This window comes from Dioscorea cayenensis, chromosome 3 (genome assembly GCF_009730915.1).
Source record: "Dioscorea cayenensis subsp. rotundata cultivar TDr96_F1 chromosome 3, TDr96_F1_v2_PseudoChromosome.rev07_lg8_w22 25.fasta, whole genome shotgun sequence".
Lineage (NCBI taxonomy): Eukaryota > Viridiplantae > Streptophyta > Magnoliopsida > Dioscoreales > Dioscoreaceae > Dioscorea > Dioscorea cayenensis.
Window position 1 is genome coordinate 17,377,335 of NC_052473.1, and position 22,725 is coordinate 17,400,059.

At 34.2% G+C, this 22,725-nt stretch overlaps 3 protein-coding genes across 5 annotated transcripts; all 3 read left to right on the forward strand.

Moving 5' to 3' along the window:
* Positions 1-4,700: 4,700 nt before the first annotated feature.
* Positions 4,701-12,217, forward strand: LOC120254338 (gamma-tubulin complex component 2-like). The gene is made up of 21 exons (XM_039262462.1): positions 4,701-4,867; positions 4,948-5,006; positions 5,081-5,126; positions 5,209-5,343; positions 5,433-5,564; positions 7,421-7,504; positions 7,593-7,691; positions 7,902-7,993; positions 8,176-8,248; positions 8,358-8,510; positions 8,609-8,728; positions 8,861-8,914; positions 9,320-9,403; positions 9,512-9,586; positions 9,668-9,817; positions 9,903-10,028; positions 10,105-10,212; positions 10,289-10,351; positions 10,436-10,510; positions 11,664-11,863; positions 11,950-12,217. The coding sequence occupies exons 1-21, from the start codon at positions 4,799-4,801 to the stop codon at positions 12,074-12,076; spliced, it is 2,124 nt and encodes a 707-aa protein (XP_039118396.1). The 5' UTR covers positions 4,701-4,798; the 3' UTR covers positions 12,077-12,217.
* Positions 12,218-12,990: 773 nt separating this feature from the next.
* Positions 12,991-17,684, forward strand: LOC120255417 (replication termination factor 2-like). Of its 3 annotated transcripts, none has more exons than XM_039263255.1 (4): positions 12,991-14,079; positions 14,634-14,740; positions 16,252-16,338; positions 17,616-17,684. In XM_039263255.1, the coding sequence occupies exons 1-3, from the start codon at positions 13,045-13,047 to the stop codon at positions 16,292-16,294; spliced, it is 1,185 nt and encodes a 394-aa protein (XP_039119189.1). In that variant the 5' UTR covers positions 12,991-13,044; the 3' UTR covers positions 16,295-16,338; positions 17,616-17,684. The 3 variants fall into 3 exon arrangements, with proteins under 3 accessions (XP_039119189.1, XP_039119184.1, XP_039119180.1); XM_039263250.1 differs by lacking the exon at positions 17,616-17,684 and adding an exon at positions 17,290-17,500; XM_039263246.1 differs by lacking the exon at positions 17,616-17,684 and having other exon boundaries at positions 12,992-14,079; positions 16,252-16,655.
* Positions 17,685-18,611: 927 nt separating this feature from the next.
* LOC120282924 (probable CCR4-associated factor 1 homolog 6) lies at positions 18,612-19,728 on the forward strand. Its single transcript, XM_039289759.1, has one exon. The coding sequence runs from the start codon at positions 18,816-18,818 to the stop codon at positions 19,626-19,628; it is 813 nt and encodes a 270-aa protein (XP_039145693.1). The 5' UTR covers positions 18,612-18,815; the 3' UTR covers positions 19,629-19,728.
* The last annotated feature ends 2,997 nt before the right edge of the window (positions 19,729-22,725 follow it).

The following is a 22,725-nucleotide window of genomic DNA, read 5'->3' on the forward strand; positions in this document are numbered from 1 at the left end:
TTCCATGCGGCCGCGTAGGCTGCAGGAACATGAAGATGTGGCTACCTTTGTGCCCTTCCAACTAGTGAATTGACTTGAATCTTCTTGGAAGTTGTAACACATCTCTATGTTTATGAACTCCTCTCGTGTCTTGGTCCTTGAATTGAACAAGAACTCCCAACATTGTGTCTTTGTAGCCTATCTTTGCTTCTTTTTTACTCTTTAAGGTATTCACAACTTATATGCATAAAAGAACACCAAATACACAATATGAGACATAAACCATAGTAAAAATGATGCTCAATGCATGTAAACCATATATAAAAATATGTCTACTCAAGCACTTATCAGCATGCGTGGCAGTTACGGAAAAGGAAAAGAAAAACCTTTTTTTTTTATTTTACTATAGTTTTTTTTTTAATTTTTATATTTTATTAGGTTTTCAAAACCCTAGCCGCCGTCTCTTTGTTTCTTCCGATATAGAATTTCGTTTGGACCAAGAAAGAGGGAGAGATCTTGCCTTTTTGCTCTTCTCTTATTCTTTTTGGTGTGTAGTGCCGGTGGCGAGGACGGAGATAGGTCTTTTTGTCAAGGGTTGTGTCGTTATCGTTGTGAGGTAAGCGTTCTCTTCCTAAATCTAGGGTTAAGTGATGGAATTTTTACCTCCTAAATCTTGTCGTCGCATTGTTTATTGATCTTGATTAGGGTTATGCTGTATGCCTAGTGGATTAATTATCTCAAAATTAAACCGGCCATGTGATTTTTTTTAATTATCTTTTATTTGGGAAAAATTCTGGTTATCAAACTTTTCTAATTTCATTTGAATGTGAATTTGGATTCCAGTTCTGAGTCCGCTTATTTAACACACACATATTTATATTTTAAATTGAAAAGCTAAGATGGCTTCGGGTTCTATGTAAAGTTGGGTTGTTTAGATTTTAATATTTTTTATTCTTTTTCATCAAAAGGAATCAGAGTATTTTATTTTATTAGGTTATTTATTAGTTTTTTTAATTTAAAAAGTTGCGGGTGCTGGTGGATTTTCATGATTCATGTGAAATAAATAATTGTTATTTTTTCGTTAATTTTAATGGTTGCATCTAAATTCTGATTTATAATCTTTTTAAATGTGGACATTGTGATGAAAGGAATAGCATATTATAAAGGTTTGAATAATTACCAATTAGTGAGTCGAATACTGTTGTACTATATCAGTGGTGAGAAACATTATTTGAATTTGTGTGATTTTCTTGTTTGTTTGTGGGTCTTAAACCTACTTCTTGAGTTAGTATAGAAGCTTTTGATACTCATGTCAGAATTCCTCAGTTTAACCTTTGTGTAATTGTTTTCGGTTAGTGGTTGTGTATTGAGTAGGGGTAATTTGGTATAATTGTTATGTTTGTGTAGATCATGGTTATTGATATCCTTAGAATGTGTTCTCAAATATAATGTATTCCGTGGAAACCTAACTTCGTGGTGCTTATAGTTTTTGGTGTTATCTAGTCAGGTAAGTACACCACATATAAATATGTACATATATGTATATGCAAAAAAAAAATATTTACGATAAATATCTACGTAATTATTTAATTAACTTGAGTTTTACTGTTAAATTATTCAAAGGCTCTGGAATGATTCATGATACCTTTTCTGATTTATTCTATTTATTTACTTTATGATTATTATGGTATTATTTTTTGAAATGCTGGGTTCCAAATCACCTTATCTGTCTAATTTATGATTTTTTTTTATTTGCTTTGGATTGCTGGAAAAGTGTATATATATATATATATATATATATATATATATATATATTTGTTTTCCTCGTTAATTATGTTTGATTTAATGCTATCTCCAGATATAATTAATTTTTAAATTGTGTGGAATGTGTTGTTAATTAATAGTTGATTATTTGATATAATTGGATTAATTTCGTTAGAAAACGGGATCACTAAATTTTAGTGGTATTGTGTTGACGATAATTTTGGATATGACATATTTTTGATATAACCCTGTCACTGGGGGTTAAACACTGACCGTGTCGACACGTACTTCTGACATAGAATCTATAGTTTCGCACCGTCCTATCGGTGAAGAATAACGGCTTCTGATATTCTGGCTCGGGTCACCAAGGGTAAACCTATGAGTTCAGAAATCTGACTCGGGTCACCGAGTTTAAATAAATGAGTTCTGATGTTTTGTTTTGGCACTAGTTGTTTGGAGGACTTATATGCTCGTTACTTGGTAAATTAAATTTGTTTTGAATTATTGCTGGTTTCTGGGTTTCTTTTGATATTTTTCCGTTATGTTATATTTGTATACTTTTAGAAACTATTGAACATTTTTGTGATCCCGATATTTTTAGTGGTTGCTTACTGGGCTCCCAAACTCATTAAGTTGTTTTCTCTTTTTTTTTTCCAGATCAGGAGTAGGGTTGGGTGGTGGACAACTTAGCGGGGTCGTTGAGCAAGTCGCCTTCTAGTTTTTTATCAAGTTAATAAACTTTTTTTGTTGTGAACTTAGAACTTATGTCTTATGGTTAATGTCATGTGAGACACTTATTATTTGCTTTCGTCATAATTCGGGCATTGTGCTTCTATGTTGTTTTTGAAAGTTAATGTCTTTGTTAAAGGTTGTTTTATCTAGTGTGAGACATGTTTTGAGGCCTCGTGTGATTATTTGGTCACGACCTTGTAGGTATGCGGCCGTTTGTCAATGCTCCAGGTTCGTGGCGTGACAAAACTACTCCTCCTTCTCCTTACTCCCCCAATTAAACAACCGCCACTCCTCCCCAACTCTTGCTACCCCTCCAAAATCCCCCAACCAAACAAGGGGTTAAAGGGCCTTTTGGATTGCGGAATAGAAGTTGGAATAGGGGAAATGAGAAAAAGAGAGGAATAGGAATTGGAATAGGAGGAATGTTAATAATGTGTTTGATTTGAGGGTATCAACATCGGGAAAAAGTAAAATGATAGGATGTAGTGAAATTACATCAAAATATCTTTATAAGTAAATGGTATGATATTATATAAAATAATAAATTATGTTTAATGATAAATATTTAACATGATTTATTATTAATTAGTTATAATATAAATACATATTTCAATATATTATAATTATATAATTAATCTTAATAATTTATTTAACTATTATATATTTATTAAATTAGATAATATCATGAAATATGTTTAATTAAGTTAATTTCATTTATTGATCTTAATTTTAATTTCTCAAAATAATTTAATTGAATTATTTAATACTTAAAAATTAAATATGTAAATATGTGATTATATTATTTAAATTATTAATAAATATTCAAATTTAATATTTTATTTTTGTTATTTATATTAATTTTAATTATTGTACTTAATTATTTACATTAATTTCAAGTTAAGTATGTAAATATATAATTATATTATTAATTGAATTATTTAATAATTAAAAAGAGATTTTATATACCAGGGTATAGACTTCTCCCATTTTTGGGTGGAATAGGATGACTCTTCATAAAGCAATATTTTTCCGATACATGGAGGTAACTCATGCTTTTCCTAGTTATCAAACAAAAACATAAAAATAAATATAAATTTTTTTTCAAACCGCCATTCTCCTCTCCTCTTTATTACTTCTCCCTGCTTTTGAATCAAGTAAAGGACCCGTTTGGATCATGGATTGTCTCATTGAGAGTGGGAATCACATGCACCCATGAATCATTAATTCATGTTTGGTAACTAGGAAAGGCATAAATAGTGTCTTTTCATGGTAATGGGACTAATGCATGTGGATGAGTGGCACTCCTTGAAAAAATGGGCGGTTTGGCTCTCCTTAGCATGAAAATGTCTATATTACCCCTCTATTTATATTTAATTAATATTTAAAATTAATATAGTTAATTAATAAATTTAATTATTACAATTTAAATAAATAATTATTAAAATAATCATATTTAAATTATTTTTTATAAGTGATTTTTTTTATTTTTATTAATTAATTATATGTTAATAAAAAATTATTACTTTAAATAATTCATTATATTAATTTAAATTAAAAATTTAAATTGTTATAATATATATATATTGATTAACATAATAAATTAATTTAAATATCATTAATTTTTAACTATTATTATTATTGTCATTAATTTTTATTATTAATTACTGTAATTAAATATATTAATTAAATATGTGAATTAATTATTTGACCATATTAAATTAAAATAAATAATTATATTCTAAATATTTAATAATAAATAATGGTAAATATTTATTATTAAACATAATTCATTATTTTATACAAATGATTTTATTTATACAAAAGGGTATAAATGTAATTTTGATCCTATCTCTCTCTTACTTTTTCCTATTCCTAATTCTTATTCCCTCAAACCAAACACCTTCATTATTGTCCTCTTCTTTCCCCTTATTTTTATTGGAAATGACTTGGTGAGCTTAGATAGGTGTAGTTAGTGTAGTTCACCATTGACATTGTGACATCTGTCCCAAATATATATAAAAATATAATAATTTTCCTATAATATCTTTACCTTTTTTTTTTAATTATTCATCTCATGCCACGTGTCAAATATTCAATAGTAAACTATACTGACTACATCTATCCAAGTCATTTCCATTTTTATTCTCATTCCTCCCTTCTATTCATTCCCTTTCCCATTCTTATTGTGCAATTCAAACCGCCTGTCTAAAAATTCAGATAAATAAAAACCGTGGTGCCTGGGCTTTCGATTTTCAGAACAGGACGGTTTTCTCCCCTCGATCCGGCGCCGCGCCGGCGATCCCTCTCTCTCCCTCCCTCCTCTATGGAGACGGCGCCGGCGATCCCTCGGTGGAATGTTGATCGCCCATTCCTCACCGGCCGATTCCATTCGGTACTCACTCACTGGATGCTCGATTTCCCCAGATCTTTGTCTATTTCAATCTATTACTGGTTTTCTTCTTCAAAACCTAGGAAATCAAGGTGCCTTCTCAGCCGTCTGGAGCTAAACCCTACCCCGTGGAGACCTTCTGGTACTACTGACAATTGCGCTGTGATTTGAGTTTGATTTAAGTGAATTTCATTGTTTTGTTCTGTTTATTTGCAGTCGTGGTTCGGAAAATGTGATTGGATCTTATCCGGTTTCAGTTCAGGTATCAGCTTGCAAAATTTGGGAAATTTTGTAGAGTTTGATGATGAGATGATGAAGATTTGTTGTTTTTGGTGGAAATTTAGGAGTTGTTGGTCATTGATGATTTGCTGTATGCTCTGATGGGTGTTGAGGGGCGGTACATATCGATAAAGAGAGTGCGGGGGAAGGAAGGCCGTGTGGTTTTTCAGATTGATCCATCAATGGATTTGGCGCTGCAGGTGAGGGGGAGAGAATGGGAGGGGATTTGTGAGGTAGAGGTTTTGAAGTTGGGAATGGGGACTGATTGGAAAGTTTTGCTAATGTCCAGGAATTGACACAGCGGATATTTCCTCTCTGCGAGAACTATCTCCTGATCAGCCAGTTTGTGGAGGCAAAATCACAGTTCAAGAGTGGCCTTGTTAACCATGCATTTGCTGCTGCGCTGAGGGCCCTTCTTTTGGTTAGTATTCTCCTCTGTCTTTCCTAGTGGCTGTTGCTTTTTATAGTCCTTTGCTGGTTAAAACTTGTAGTTTAGAATCTTGGTGATGAAGGTGCTAATTTTTAGATTAACTAATTTACCATTGACATAATCTGCCTCTATCCTTCTTAATTGTCTATATTCACTTGAAAAAAAAATAGTTGGACATCTTGAATGGTATATTAAACATGCATGTATAATTTCCCCAAGAATTATGTGAGATTGGTCCCTGGAGTTCTTGATGCTGTCTTTACATTTTAGTGAGATTGAAAAGTTTAATCTGGATGAATTATTGTTGTGGATACTAAAGGTTTTGTGATAAGTTGTCTTGTATCATGTGCTAATGTGCTTTTAGTTATTGAGTGTTTAGATAACTCAGAACTTATTACTCATTTTTTTTTATGGTCTCCTGTCCCTTCACTGTTAATGCTGTCTGTATAGTTTGGTTATAAATTTCACTCAACTATTTTTTTTACATGAAAACCTGAACTTTTGAGATTAACCTTTGTGTTTGAAGTTAAAGTCTGTTTCTCTCATTTATTGGTAGTCTCAATTGAAAATTAGCTCTTATGGGGCATAGTAGATGCTGATACTGGTCTCAAACAGACCACTATTGTGCCCATTGACATGATCATGCAGAATCATAGATAAAGGTCGTTTTATGACAAAGTTTGGTCTTAGGATACTTCACTCAAATATAGATCATTCTGTGATTGAGTGGGTGTGGGAAAAAAAAAATTCAATCACTTCAACATTCTGTAAGCAAACTGACTCACTTTAGGAAATACTGATTGTATTTATTTTGGAAAATGTCCTTTCATATGCTTATATCTGGCACTTAATCATAGCATATGTTTGTAGCCAAGGGAAGAAAAGTTTGCCTGTTGATTTGCCTAAATGCCATTTAGCTGTTGTCAGAATGAAGTAGGCTGAACCGATGTTTATTTTCTTTTAGTTTATGTATATGTATACTAGTGGTCCATTTTAGACCAACTAGAGTTCCAAAGCTTGAACAGGACCTAAAGAAAAAAAAAATGTTTTGAGTTTTTATTGAATTTATATTTTCTATTGCATAAAATGTAAAAATGTGATCATTAGCAAGCATCATTTCATTTTGAATCTTGCTGTTAAGGGCATGTTTTATGTACAAGTCTATTGGAATTTTAATTTGACACGGAATGATAAAAAGGGTCCTACCTAGCTACATCAAATAAAAGGCAAAATGATGTTGAGATTTCTATGATTGTGGCTAAGACTAGTTAGTGCAAGGGTAATGCCTGGTCCAACAATGTTAATATTCATGACCATCACTATATTCCATTGCTGGATCTTGATGATGAGATACCTTTATTTGAGAACAGTGATCACTGGTTGCTTGTCTTTTTCTCTGTGATCCAGCAATTGACTCTCTCAACATGCAAACATTTTAGTTTAGTTATGGTTTAAGTTGTCTCTCAGTGAATGTTTTATCCATGATCATCACTAAATCATGATGATGAGGTACCTTCATTTGAAAACAGTGTTTACAGATTGCTTGCCTTCTCCATAATGTATGACTCTTTTGCCATATGCAACATTTTTATATTGGTTGTGGTTTCATTTGCCAAAATATGAATACTTTATTCACAGCTGGCCCTAAAAATTGATGATAAGATACCTTATTTTGAAAAAAGTGGTCATTGATTTACTTTTTTTTTCCTCTATAAAATATGATTCCTTTGCCATATACGACATCTTTATGTTTATTCAGGCTATGGTTTCATTTGCATATGAATGAATGCTTTACTACTTTAGTATCATTTCTCATGTTATCCATTTATTCTTTCACTTGCAATCAGGATTACCAGGCCATGGTGGCGCAGCTGGAGCATCAGTTCCGCATAGGAAGACTTTCTGTTCAAGGATTGTGGTTTTATTGTCAGGTACGATGCTCGTTTTTGCTTGAAAACAGCACCTCCATTTGCATCATTTATAACTTTGTGATTTTCTCCCTGTCTGCTACTCTTTCAGCCAATGATGGGCTCACTGCATGCTTTGGGCATTGTGGTTGAGAAAGTTTCCTCAGATAATTTGTTTGGTTCCGCCACTCTCAACCTCTTGCAGAGTCAGGTAAAGGGCCTCTGAAATTCTTATCTGTCATCTGTGTTCACTCGGTTATATACTTCTCTTTATGTATTTTAAACTCATTTGAGAAGATCTGTGAGTTTGTTTTGAGTGGCAATCTAGTCTATGGAACTCCTGTAACTGAAATATGCGGGATTGTTAAATAGGATATGGGAAATTGTCATAATTTTGTTTATCATCTTCTTGTATTTACAGGCTAAGGCTATGGCAGGTGATAATGCAGTTCGATCATTGCTAGAGAAGATGACACAATGTGCCAGCTCTGCATATCTGTGCATATTGGAGAGGTATCCTCGGTCTATGAGGGCACATTTGTTTTATTAGTTTCCCTTAAAAGTTTTTTCATTGGAAATACTTTTGGCCTTCTCTTTTTCCTTTAATGGCATGACATGATTTTTTCCATCTGATGATGTAAGTGTTGACATTTTGTGGAGTCTTTACAGTATGTGATTGATGATTCTGTCTTCAGGTGGGTTTATGAAGGGGTTATTGATGATCCTTATGGTGAGTTTTTCATTGCAGAAAACAAGGCACTGCAGAAGGTATCTAGTTTATTTTGTTGGATAAGCTGCTGGCCTTTATGCTCATTACCTTTTTAGGAGTTATTATTACAACTTGTGCCTGAATGCTATTTAATATTCATCTTTGTAGGAAAGCCTTACACAGGATTATGACGCCAAGTATTGGCAACAGCGTTATAGCCTCAAAGATGGCATCCCTAGCTTCCTTACAAGTGTTTCTGGGACAATTTTAACAACTGGAAAGTACTTGAATGTAATGAGAGAATGTGGGCACAATGTTCAGGTATTCTTTTGTTGTTCTTACTTCTTTGCTTTTTATGGAGTTCATCAGGCACTGACTTTTGCATAGCCATCAACACTTCTAATTTGTCATATGCTTAGGTCCCAGTATCAGAAAATTCAAAACTGATGACCTTTGGATCAAATCATCAGTATTTTGAATGTATCAAAACTGCTTATGATTTTGCAAGTTGTGAACTTTTGAATCTTATGAAAGACAAGGTATGGCCTTCTTCTTTTTGAATAATCTACTGGTATCCTTTCAGCTAGTTTTTTTATTACCCACAAAATTTTTCTTTGACCTTTGGGTTTTGTTTAGGATCTGATGTTAGAATAGTTAAATTCTTTCTGCAGTATGATCTGATTGGGAAACTTCGAGCAATGAAGCGATATTTACTTCTTGACCAGGTACTATTTGTTATTTATTTTTCTTTCTGCTTTTCAAATATGTGTTTTTATGAGTCTTCCTACCCTGAGATGTTCCTGGGTTAACTAGTTTTTGTCTATACTGTGCAATTTGCTTCAACCCCAGAAATCTTCTTTTTTGCATATGATAAAAAGAAGGTCCTTGTTTGGAAGGCAGTAAGTCAAAGTTTGATTTATTTATATTTATATTTTTTATTAGTTGATATTTCTCATTGTGGTCGTTTTGAACATTTGTATCTTTCTGTAACTTAGTAAGTCGATTTTTCTTCTTTGTGAACAATTTTTTAAGCTAAAGTTGATAGGCAGGCCACTAAATTGTTATATTCCTTTTTATGAATGTTATTTTGAAAATTGATTCTCTTACTTAAGGTGTCCATTGTATTTCAGGGTGATTTTTTGGTCCATTTCATGGATATTGCTCGAGATGAACTTGCTAAAAGACCTGATGAAATTTCTGTTGAGAAGTTGCAGGTTGGAAACAGTATAGCATTATTGATTTTTTCTTCTCTTTTTTCTGTTTTGCCTATATATCTGTGCTGAAGATGAGTTAAAGTTAGTTTTGTGGCATTATTTCAACAGTCGCTTCTTGACCTTGCTTTGCGCACCACTGCTGCAGCAGCAGATCCATGCCATGAGGAATTAGCATGCTGTGTGGTAAGTTGTATTACTTGTAAATGCTTGTACTTAACAATTGATTAATTTGGCAACTTTTCCTGTTTATCATTTGCCTCTTAGGAAAGAACATCATTGCTCAAGAGGTTGTCCATTCTTAAAGATCTGGATTCCCCTTACCCTTCGAATTTGGGTAAAACTGTTGGTGATGGTGATGACCTGACCGAGCCTGTGAGCATTACTGGCTTGGAGACGTTCTCCCTCAGTTATAAGGTTTTCGAACTTTTGTCCATTGCTAGTTTGTCCTTTACCATTTGGACCACTCTTGTGCATGACCTTTAACTCTGAAGTTTTGCAGGTTCAGTGGCCATTATCACTTGTTATTTCAAGAAAAGCTTTAACAAAATACCAGTTGATTTTCCGGTTCCTTTTTCACTGTAAGCATGTCAACCGGCAGCTATGTATGGCATGGCAAGTACATCAAGTATGTTTATTTTCTTCCTCATTATATTTACTTTCAAAAATGTTGTACTTTTCTATTTATTGTCATCTTTTTGTAGGGATTCCGTTGCCTTAACACACTTGGAACAGCCATATCACGATCTTCGTTACTTTGCCGCAGCATGCTGAAGTTCATAATCAGTCTTTTGCATTATTTGACTTTTGAGGTAATGTGTGGTTTCTGTAGTTATATAAGCCTTTTATTATTGAAATTTTCTGACGGTTATCTTGTTTAAAATTTAGGTTCTTGAACCAAACTGGCATTTAATGCATGATCGTCTTCGAAATGTGAAGAGCATAGATGAGGTATTTCCTACTCTAGTGATAGTCTATCTTGACTTAAATGTTATCATCAGTATACTTGGTTTTCATTTTTAAGCATTATAACAGGTTATCCAATTTCACGATTTCTTCCTCCAAAAATGTTTGAAAGAATGCCTGCTCCTTTGGCCTCAGCTTCTCAAGGTGCATATCCTGCCTGTCTGTTTGTGAAAGTTGATAAAGTGCTTGTTTATACATGTTATAAGATAGCATTGTATATAGACTGAGCATGATTTTTATTAGTTTTATGTGCTCATCTGGTGTATTTACGCTTCTTTGCTGATCAAAAGTGTATCCAATTTCTCTATATGAGAAGTCCTTTTTTTTCCCGGTTGTAGCAAATCTAATTGACCTGCGTATATGCTTTTATTCTTCATTACTGTGTTATCTATTTCCTAATATATCATCCCATATTAAGAATGACTTATATTTTTTGTGTGATCCTTTAGTGCAACATAAATGCAATTACTTAGTCATCTTTGTTTGGTTGCCTATATAGACATGAGGTCATTTTAAATAATGTCATTCTCTGTTTTTACCCCTAAAGGATTTCCTATTGACTTTTTATTGCTTCAGTTTACTGTACATTTCATAAAACTTCACTTTAATTATGTTCAGCTATGAAGTATGAAGGGGTGAAATTTGCTGGTGAACAATGCGGGCTCATTTATGTGGAATCTATCTTGTTCTTTCATTCACAATCAAGCAAAAAATATTGAATATGGTTACTATGCGATACCATGTAGCATCTAATATTCATTTTTATTTCCCTCATTTTTATATTTATATAACCTAGGGAATGCTCATATTATTTTAATTTAGTTTCTCATGCTTTGTTCATCCGATGGTGTTTTGATAAAATTAGAGGGAGTCAAATGAATGCTTTGGTTGGGTTAGTGCCATTTCTAGGAAAAAGTCCAGTTAGAAAGAGTGCCTGATTTCATACTATCACCCAGAGGCATGTCATGCAAAGGATGTAAAATGTAGCCAACTTTGAGACACAGCCTTCATTGTGTCATTAATATTAGATCTCAAGATTGCTCCAAACAGCTGTAGTGACGTTTAGAACATGTCGAAATTCAGGACGAAGGTTTGTTATTCTTGCTGTCAATGTTGGTAAATCCGCTATATCCAATTTTGTGCTTTTCTAAATAGTTTTTGTACATTTTTTTCATGTAAAGACGCGAATACTTCATAAGCAGCTCATGAAGTATCTGATTTACAGTACTTGTAATGGTTGTTCTCTTGACCAATACTTTTTGTCTTTCGACTAAGTACATACATAATCTATATGCAGAAGCTGGAGAAACTCAAAGCGATATGCCTTAGGTATGCATCCTCCATTCAGCTATTGATACCATCAGTCTATAACTCTGAGCCGGACGATGCAGCTGTAGCTTCATCGAGAATGTCAAAGTCCAGATTGAGAAGATCAAGGATCAATAGTCCGACATTAAAATCAGCGGCAGAGAACAGTACTATATCAGATTCCATCATGTAAATAAACTAGGACTCAACGCTTGTGATTTCGCCAATTATTCGATAACATGTCTTGATACAGTTTTCACTTCCTGTATTTGCAGGAATTTCGAGAAGGAATTCAATGCGGAGCTTCACAGTCTGGTACCTCTTTTGAGCAACAATTCACAAACAGAGCCATACTTAACACGGCTCGCACAATGCATCCTCGGAGTGGGGACGGATCAATGAGTTCTTGTGTTTTTGCCTTAGTTTATAAATCACATCAATGTCAAACAGAGTGCTTCCATTTTTAATCTTTGGTTTACTTTAATGTCAATTTGAATATCTCCCGGATGCCTTGTTTCTATTTGTTTGACTTTTTTTTGGCCATGTATTTTTATTTGTTCATTTATTTTTTGTGAATCTGTGATTGTGATGAATCACTGTGGTTTTGCATATCCACCCAAATTTCTTCAAAAGAAGTATGATGAATACATGACTAAGCCGAACTCGGGCTTTTAACAATGAAAAACTAAACCCTGTACTGTTTTTTTAAAATGACTTTTTTTTTAATCCAAGACCCGGTCATCAAGTCTTATATATTTGTCCAAGCTCTCTTAATTTTTAGGCGGATTTTCAGGTTTAGGCGAGTAGCTCAACCCTTGAACAGGTTTATTCATAAAGTACATGTATTTTTTTTTATTAATCTAGTGTAACGAAATTACTGTTAAGTAAATCTTGACTCAGCATGAAAGATGTAATGCTTTGACCACAGTTACGGAAGTTTAATGGAATAGACATGTCTTCAAAATGTGGATTATTTATTATCTTTTTGATAAAAAAATCTTACGCAACTTTATTGTTTTTGAAGTAGTGTTCATACTAAGATATATAAAGATAAAATCTTATATAATTAATATACACAGTTATATGATTTTATATGACTTACATGAAGTTTTTCATAATATAATAAACAAATAAATAAATTCTCTTATATACTTTTTTTTAAAAAAAATATAAATATTTGTTTATTAGTTTAACATGGAGACATGTCATATTCCTAAGCTGACTCAAACTCTAAGTGTTTTCGGGTTTGGGTCTGCTCTCCCAGATCCGACCCGTTTACAACGCCTGTGACGGTGAGCTCGATATATATAGATATACAGAAACTCTTCGTCTCTTCAAGCCCGCGATTGGAGAAAAGCGAAACCCTAGAAATGGATCATCAGAAGGAACTTCAACTCCTCATCCAAACCCCCGATCTCAACCCCCGCTTCCAAACCCTAACCCTAAATCCATCACAATTCCTCACTCTCTCCCATCTCAAATCCCTCCTCCTTCCCCGATCCCAAATCATAACCCTAGACTCGTACTTCACCTCCAATGGAAGGCCTCTACCCGATTCAACCCCAATCTCCACCGCCCTCCTTCCTTCCCTCACCCTCCGCCTCCGCCTCCGCGGCGGCGGCGGCGATGGCGGTGCCACCGGAGCCGAGTCCCGCGACTGCTACCTCAATATGTACGCGGTGAAAAAGCCTGACAAGGTCGATCCTAACGAGACTCGTCTCTCTCGCTGGACCACCTGCGCTCTTTCGTCGGAGCCACTCGCTCCCCCAGTTGTCATCGATCGCCTTGGCTCGCTGTTCAACAAGGAGCCCCTTGTCGAGGCCTTGATTCACAAGAAGCTCCCCAAGGCCTTCAGCCACATCCGCGGGCTCAAAGATATGATTCCTGTTCATCTCTCTCCTGTCCCTGGGCGGAGTGATTCAGAGGCGAAGTTCCAGTGCCCGATCACCGGGCTTGAATTCAATGGAAAATATGGGTTTCTTGCGATCCGGGGTTGTGGGCATGTTTTAAGTGTTAAGGCATTCAAAGAGGTCAAGACTTCAGCTTGTTTGGTTTGCCATAAGGAGTTTGCGGACTCAGAGAAGATTGTGATCAATGGGACTGCTGAGGAGGTGGCGGCTTTGAGGGAGAGGATGGAGGAGGAGAGGGGAAAAGTGGGGAAGGTGAAAGAGAGGAAGGAGAAGAAGGCATTGGGGGCTTTTGTTGATGGTGCGAAGAGAGGATGTGGGGATGAGATTGAAGACGGGAGGAAGGATCGAGATCACAAGAAGTTCAAGGCCGGGATTGCTGTGCCAGCTAATGCTACCAAGGAAGTTTATGAATCTATTTTTTTTATTTCATCAAAGAAGAAGTCGAATTTCAAGGAGACATATTCTTGCAGATCGCTTCCCTTGGAAGGAACTGAGGTGAGGTTTTTATGGATATGGGGTTCCTTAGTATGGTAATAGATTATTAGAACTGGATTTATGTGCTTTATTTCTATGTTGTTCTTCATAAAGTTTAAACTTATAATTTCAGCATTGAATGTGCAAGCCTTTGTATAAAAATTATTAGTGGAAAAAAATTATTACTGAAATCGAAAATGTCTATGTCTCTATGTTGTTATCCATGGAGTATTTGAGATGGATTCTGTTATTACAGGAAGTCTTAAGTAGTGAATAATGAGATGATATATTTTCATAAGGTTGTAAATGGAAATTAAAAACGCGCGGAACCAAAACACAATTGAACATATATGGAAGTGTGTTGGAGGGTGACTTCAGTTCATTTTAGCATTGAGCATAAATTGTTCCTATATTTGAAATTGCAAGTCCATGGTTAGCTACAGGAAGATTTGTTTTGTGTGGAAATGCTTAATTTCATTTATCTCAGCCATTGAAATTAAATTTCAAGTATAGGAACAATTTATGCCCTGCAATGGGCATGCCTGAATTCTGAACATTTGGAATTTGAATTGTAGGTTGTTGCAGGAGTTGTTTCTCGTGATGGTTTTATGAAAATGTCACACAGAGCCTTTAATCACTCTTTTGCTACCATTGGCAATCATTGTACTGGCATATATAAAATGTAAAATGTTTCTTCTCCCCTCATCCGGATATTTTTCTTTCTTTCTTTCTTTCTTTATTATTATTATTATTATTATTATTATTATTATTATTATTATTTATTTATTTATTTATTTATTTATTTATTTATTCGCTAAATAAGTTGGATATGTGATCAATGAAACTATGTAGTTATTTTTTATGTGAACTGAACATGTTCAAGTTTGGAGTGTTCATGCTTCTCCAAACATATTTGTTCGCCGTCTTTCTTTTTAGTTTCTCCCAATGTCTGGAATTCATGACGATGGCCTAGGCTATTGTTTTTCTGTAGTTGTTGGTAATGCTTCTGTTCAAATATTTTGAGTGGAACTGTTTGTTGTTTGAGCTATTTGATGTACTTATTGACCAGTGTTAATTTATTTATTGCTAAACTGTGCTGGTATTGACAATTTTCATGAAATAGTTCGGCATGGTAAATTTTTTTTGCTAATATTTTTCTTTCTTTCTTTCCTTTCTTCTTCTTCTTCTTTTGTTATATCTATGTAGTAGGTCAACTAGACAATTAGCCATTTGGTGTAACTGATTTGTCACTAATTAGCTAAGTGCATTTGTCATTTTCCGCTAGTGCATTTGATGCAGTGTGTCTCTTTGTATGCAAATGTGTGCATTGGTATATGAGGTGAATCACTCAAGGTTTTTTGTGTCAAGAGTCCTGCATTAGCCTCAGGACAAGCTTTTTGTGATTTGTTTTGAGCTTTTCAGGAGGTTTTTCATTTTTTGTATGCCATTTGATCCAAACAAGGCTTGCTTGTGTAGTGGTTTTGTGCATATTCAATTTTTTTGAAATAAACTGTACATTGTGAATAGGGAAAACTCTGTATGTGTTTGAAATAGTGCATTACTTCATATAGAACACCTACTTGGCTGTGGAGCGCAGGCCATTCCGAACAGCAGGTCACTTAGAAAACCTTATTTGTCTTGATAGTTAGCTTATTTGTGATGTTATGCTCTCCTTAATTTTGGGAAGAAGCAAGTTATATTTTTGTTTTTTTGTTTAAAAAAATTTTCATATGGCCTGATGTGCAAACAGCTTGTGGTTATGCCAAAGTTAAGCCCTCTATCTATTAATTTGGCTTATGTCAATGAGGACGCCATTGCGGTGTGACAAAAGTGGCTAATATACATTCTGGCAAAATGTTTTTCTGCATTAGCAGTATTGTCAAATAGTGTTCTGAGGATTTTTTTTTTTCCATTAGCAGGATTGTGCAAATAGACATGCCGTAAGAGTGTAAACAAATATGTATATAGCTTCTTCGTGAGATCATACAGTGATTGCTAAGCATGATGTAACTAAGAAACCTGAAATTAGGCGTCAGCTATAACATTCATCGTGTTCATTTTGGTATTTGTGTCCGAGCTGCAATGAATTTATTTCCTTCAGCAACAGAAAGATATTCCTTCAATGTTTTGGAAGTTCTAGTTATTTGCAAAACATGACTATTTGCCTTTTCTTTCGTGACTCATTTTATTCAGGAATTATCTGGAGGAAACAAGTGGGGGATTGATCATCCATTGATACACATCAGTTCATATAAGTTGGTGGTGAGCTGGTACTTGCAAGTAAGTTTGTTAACATTCTTGTTCCTCCATCACTTGCTGTCTGTAGTTCTGATGAGTATCCTGTTTACTTCTCATCAAGATTTCTGTATCTGACTGGGAAGAAAACAAAATGGGATCAAATGTGTTGATTATATGCATGTGTTAGGTCAATTCATGTGCCTGTTGCAATTAATGGAACTTCTGATTGTACACTCAAACGATCATTTAGTACCTATTAATACTCACTATAATGGTTTGAAGTCTAAATCTTTGTGTATGTACAGCCAGGCTTCTGGCAATAACTTTCTTCCCAGCCAATCTTTTGTGGTGTTGTCTGACATACTTGTTATTGCTATAGCTTATAAAATTGCCTTACATATCTGTTACTTTCCTTGGCTGAAATAGATTTATTTTGGCAAAATCAGTAATTGCTTGTATACTCCTGTTTAAAACCGATTCCTGCATAAATACTTCGATGGGTTTATATCTTTTAGAATCTTAATTTTATAAGGATATTCAACAATTATAAGGTTTTGTTTTCTTTTTCCAATTTTATTTTTTTGTTGCATCTCTAACTGCTCTGTGCACAAATAGAACACTCCACAGTGCATGTGGTAGTCATAACTACTAATCAGATTTCGAGACTGAATGCATATTGATTAGTCTTGCTACCAACTTAGATCCACATATTGGCATGAGAACATGTGGTTTGGATATTTGGTCATTTTGTTGGTTAAGACCTTCAACTACTGAAGACTTTTGTGCCATTGTTATGAATGAATCTAGGGTTTCTCTTTTGCCAAGTGAATGAAAGAACATGGTACTGACCATTTAACCTAATCCAATCCAATCCAATCCAATCCAATCAAAGAGCTGGGCATGTACGAGAGGATCGGTTTCTTAATTAATTTTTTTCCTCTCTTTTTTAGCTTTCGTTTTTGATGTTCTGACTAATTTTGTTGCTGTGGTTAGGTACTCGCATGAACGTTAGAGCGATCTTGATTTGATATTCATTTTGTTTTTTGTGATTGCATCTATGTTGTGAGAATTGGGTTTATCTGCCATCTTTGTTGTTTGCCCAGTAAACAAGAAAAAGTTTGTTTCATTTGTTTGTGGCGAATTGAATTATGCATTTTCAAGTTTGTTGCAACATGAAACTCTCCCACCAATTTTTTCTATTCAACTACTGTTGTTGTATGTCCATCTAGGCATCATAGCAATAGGTCATTATTATAATTATTATAATTATAATTATTATTATTATTAAACTAAAAAATCACAAATGCTATGATTTTCAGGTTTTCTTAATAAAATGCAGAAAGTAAACTCTTATTCTGCTCATGTGTAGTAATATGCTCTAATTCTGTATTTGTATAGTTGGTATTTGCCCAATTGCGTTGTCCCATGCTCAACCTTTTGTTTGAGATCTCAAAATAATTTAATGAAATAATTTTCTCTATCATCTTGTATTATTTTATTGTGCATATTTTGTGCAGTTAATATATGTAAATATATATTTTTTTAATTCGTGTAAAAACAGCAAATTGAATTATTATTATTTAATTGCTTTTATGGGGATGCTTTGCATGTTGGCATGGACATGTTGATGTGTACTTTGGCTGCAAGGAATGTGTGGTATGTGCTAGGCTTTAAAATGCAAACCTTTAATAAATATTTCAAGAATTGCCATGCATCATTGATGATATTTTCTATAGTGATTATATATATATATATATTTTATGATTTTATTTTTTGGTTTGATTTTAACCCCTTCACCAAGCATCTAACATGGGTTTTGGATTATTATCCTTTTTTAATCAAATATTAATATCAACAAATATGTATTATTTAATAATTATCTATTTTAAATTAATATTCATTAAATCCAAAGTTTGGTCAATTTAAAATAAAAGCTTAAATTTTCATGATTTTTGGGGGTATTTATGCTTAAATTTTAAAATTTTCGTGATTTTTTTAATTATGTTAATTTAAAATGTTTAGATTATCTTCTCTAATTAATTTATTAATTTTTTTTAAAAAAAAAGGAGGAAAAAGACCATTGTAACATAGTGAGCATCTTTATTCTCACGTTAATCACATTGACCCAAATATGTTCATTGAATACAAATCAACTGTCCACGTGTCGCAATGTTACTGGACATAATTCAATGCCTTCAATTCTCCGCATCGAATTCAAACCAATGACGGTGGAACACGCAACTATGTCGGTTTTCTAAACCGGTTCCCGCGGTACATAATACCGCATATTCATGTTGTTCTCTCTCTTCCCCTTCGCCCTATTTCTACATCGATTCACAAGCCTCGATCAAAGCCCTAATTTTCTCTAAAATTCTCTCCCAATTCCATCACTGATTCCTCTCCGATCTCGTGCGAGGTGGTTTGATTGGGGTTTTCATGGTGTTCTAGGGTTCCCTGGAGGTGTTTCGTTTGTGATTTCTTGGTTTTCTAGGGTTTTCTTGGATCATATATATGCAGTGATGTCTTTGTTCACGGAAAGCAGCGAGCTTGTGGAGATCCGAGATGTATGGGAGGAAAACCTCGAGGAGGAGTTCATGCTGATTCGCCAGGTCGTTGATTCGTATCCCTACGCTGCCATGGACACCGAGTTCCCCGGCATGGTGACCCGCCCGGTCGGCAACTTTCCATCTACCTCCGATTACAACTATGCTTCTCTCAAGGGTAATGTCGATATGCTGAAGCTCATCCAGCTTGGCCTCACCCTCTTCAACGAGTCTGGCCACCTCCCCACCATCGATGGCGGCCGTGGTATTGTCTGGCAGTTCAACTTTCGGGATTTCGATCCATCCCGTGATATGTGTGCTCAAGACTCCATCGAGTTGCTCATTCAATGCGGGATTGATTTCAAGAAGAATTTGGAGAAGGGTGTCAGTTCATTCCGCTTTGCTGAGCTCTTGATGTCCTCTGGTGTTGTGCTGAATGACAGTGTTCGATGGGTGACGTTCCATAGTGCGTATGATTTTGGGTACTTGCTCAAGCTTCTCTCTGGCCGGCATCTTCCATCGACGCAGGATGGGTTCTTTACACTCATTCAAATTTTCTTTCCTGTGGTCTATGACATCAAGCATTTGATGAAGTTTTGCAATGGATTGTATGGTGGGCTGAGCAAGGTGGCAGAGCAGCTCGGAGTCAAGCGCATTGGGACTTGCCACCAGGCTGGGTCTGATAGTCTTCTCACGGCCTCTGTGTTCCAAAGGATCAAAGCCTTGTACTTCAAAGGGTCACCGAAGACTCATTCTGGTGTGTTGTATGGTCTTGGTGCTGACAGTTGATACCTTGCCCATTGAACATAAGATGAAAGAAGAATATAATAGTAGATAGTTATGAAAACAATAAGATTTTGGATGGGAGAAAAAAAAAAAAGGTGTCTTCTCTTTTTTCTTGTTCTTTTATTGTTGCACAGTTCCTGATGGGTTTCATTTACATTTTTGCCTTCCTATGTTCTGGCTCTGTTTTGGATTTCAATTTTAGATACAGGTTTGCTCTAAGTTAATATACTGCTTAAACTTGGGGTTGTAACTGTGGTAGTTCATTCAAGGGTAACCACATACTTGCTTTGAATTCTATTTAGTTGTATACTAGTGTGCCTTATGTTACATGAAGCGAATCCTAGTTAATTGCTAAAAGACCTTGTTTTTGTGGCATATCTATTACTTATTTTACATTGTTTCCAGATTTTATCATAAAAGTTTTCTGCTTCTTCAATTAGTGATATGTAGTCCCAAGAGATTGCATCTTTTATGTCTGCATCTTTGTTTATTTTGTAACTAATGGTGTTTTCCTCTTTCAACGCATAGAGGGTTTGCTCCCCTTGTGAAGAAAAATTCTGTTGCTTATTTAATATAGGCAATGAATGAGTATATTTTGCCATATATTTTTAGAGACTATATTGATAATACCTGACCTTTCTTAATGTCTGAAGGAGGTAGCCTTCCCATTTCCTCAAGTATTGTTATTTGGAAGGGTCTACTGAATTATAGCATCCAATATAGAACAAGTCTGCGGCAACTCATATATTATTCTCTCTTACAGAAAAGTGATCTATTGTTGGTGAAAAAAATGCTTAGGTAAGATGGTGTTCTGTTAAGACCAAATGTGTAGAACTGTATGGCGTGGAAGGCCTGTGCAAACTGTGATAAGATGTTATCAATGATAATGCTTTTTAGTTTACTGTATCATGGCAGTCATACTACATTGGCTTTGTCTTGGCCTAATGACTTGTTATGCTTCATGGCCTTCACAAACTGTATAAGCTACTAGGTAATGGTTATATTTTTGCCTCCCGAGCATTATAAGTGACACACTTTAATGTTGTTTTGTTTCCTAAGACTATGCTGGGGTTTTGAGGGATTGAATACGGAGATTGAGGCAATATAAAATGTACGTTCTCTTGATGGTGTCTTCTTGAACTAGAGCCATTTATGACTTCTGCATTTTATTGGATAGAATGGCTGGCTATGTTGCGGTACATCAAAACTTTGGGAGTTAATGTAAAAGTTGTTTGTTAATGAGCAATTCATGGTAGGAAATTATTCATGACTATTGCAGGGTATAAGTCAACTTTCTATGATAAGGATTCTGGATTGTAATAATTTACACCGGTTTAGTTTTTGTGTTGATGAAATTTGAATTGCCATTATATTTAAACAGAAACTATTTTGGTCTCTGTGCTTTGCCACATGTTCATGAACATCTCTGTACCTTCAAATGCTTAATATGGCTGCTTATTTTTACATGTTTCTGTTTTATATGGATATATTTCGACTGCATTTGGTTTCTGTACTTCACCCCATGTTTGTGAACATCCCTATGGCTGCTTTACATGTTTCTGTTTTTATATGGATGTTTGGATTACATCTAATTTCCACCACACATTGTGCCAGCCTCAGCAACCAATTTCTGTATATGATTGAGAGTTTGGTGCATGTAATCTCTATTTTAAAGGTAATAAAGATGTCAAAATTTCATCTTGAGAAGATTGTATTGTGCAGGTTATATATGTAGAGAAACAGAAACAACAGATTGTTGTGATGCAAATATGCATGCCTCTGAAAGATGTCAATATGCCTTTTTCTCATGCACTATTTTGAAGTTTTTGGTTTTTAAGTTTTGTTGATTGAGTGTTTGTGTGTTGAGAAAGACAGATAACAGAATCCTCTGATGTAGATATGCATGCCTTTGAAAGATGTCAAAGCTATTATTTGTTTATTTGTTTATTTATTTATTTATTTATTTATTTTTCATTATTATATATTTATTCTGGTTTGGAAGTATGCTATTGTGGGGATGTGTTGTGATAACCTCAGGAGCAAGATTCTGTGATGCAAGTATACTTTTGCTTTGAAAGATGTCATTATCAGCTGCTTTTCTTTTTCTTTTCTAAAAAGATGTTTTTTTTTTCTTTTTGGGTAAAACTTGTAATATTACATGCTGCACTTTTTATGTGGTTTATTGAGATAACAGGATTTTTTTGATATAAATTTGCATTTAGAAGTGTCTTGGATCAGTGCTGAGAAGCATCCCTGTTTGTACGAGTTTATGCTCTTTTTAGGCAATAACTCATTTTTAGTTTTATTTAATCTTCTGTTTTTGGAGCTATTGCTGATGTTTTTAGACTTTTTCATAAAATATAATTTATATATAATTTCTATTTAAAATAGAGATATGTATGCTGGGGGCAGATAAAATGTAAATTCTTACATGTAATATTATTTTGTTTATTTGTCTTATTTTCTTAATTAACCAAAAAGCAGTAATTTAGTGATTGAAGTTGATATATTTGGGTAAGTATATACACTAGTGTAAATGACTTGGAGATCTTTGGCAAATTCCTCAAAGATCATTAAGTCCTTGAAAATATTCCTATATTCCTGTTTTTCCAAAAATAATACCTTAAACATTCTCTTTAGATAAAAATCATTATTTTGCTTTTATTTATTTTTCTTATTTATTATCTTAAGCTTGTTGTGGGTAGAAAGGTTACCCAGTCTCGATGATTTCATTGAAAATAATAATATCATATGTATTCGATTAGATTAAAAACATAATTAATGATTTTTAAATATGATTGAGAGTTTGGTGTGTATGTTGAGTGGTTTTACATCATTACAAGATATGATAGCATGAGATTTAAAAAGACTCCAAATTCAAAAATTTTTGGTGAAACAAGTACAATTTAGTCAAGTATATATCACTAGGCACTAAAAAGCAGGAAGAACATTTATAAATAATGAATTTAACTAAAAAATAGTTTAATAAACTCCCTAAATTTTTAGAATATATCATTTTAAAAAACTGGATAGGAAGAGAAAATAAAAATTTAAAATAGGACTAATAATAATGTTAACATTTAATTATCTTGAAGATAAA

Coding starts and splice junctions, on each gene's coding strand:
- LOC120255417 (XM_039263255.1), top strand. CDS start 13,045: ATGGATCATCAGAAGGAACTTCAACTCCTCATCCAAACCCCCGATCTC. Junction 14,080..14,633: donor TTCCCTTGGAAGGAACTGAG/GTGAGGTTTTTA, acceptor TTTGAATTGTAG/GTTGTTGCAGGAGTTGTTTC. Junction 14,741..16,251: donor TGTACTGGCATATATAAAAT/GTAAAATGTTTC, acceptor CATTTTATTCAG/GAATTATCTGGAGGAAACAA.
- LOC120282924 (XM_039289759.1), top strand. CDS start 18,816: ATGTCTTTGTTCACGGAAAGCAGCGAGCTTGTGGAGATCCGAGATGTA.
- LOC120254338 (XM_039262462.1), top strand. CDS start 4,799: ATGGAGACGGCGCCGGCGATCCCTCGGTGGAATGTTGATCGCCCATTC. Junction 5,007..5,080: donor TACCCCGTGGAGACCTTCTG/GTACTACTGACA, acceptor GTTTATTTGCAG/TCGTGGTTCGGAAAATGTGA. Junction 5,127..5,208: donor CTTATCCGGTTTCAGTTCAG/GTATCAGCTTGC, acceptor GTGGAAATTTAG/GAGTTGTTGGTCATTGATGA.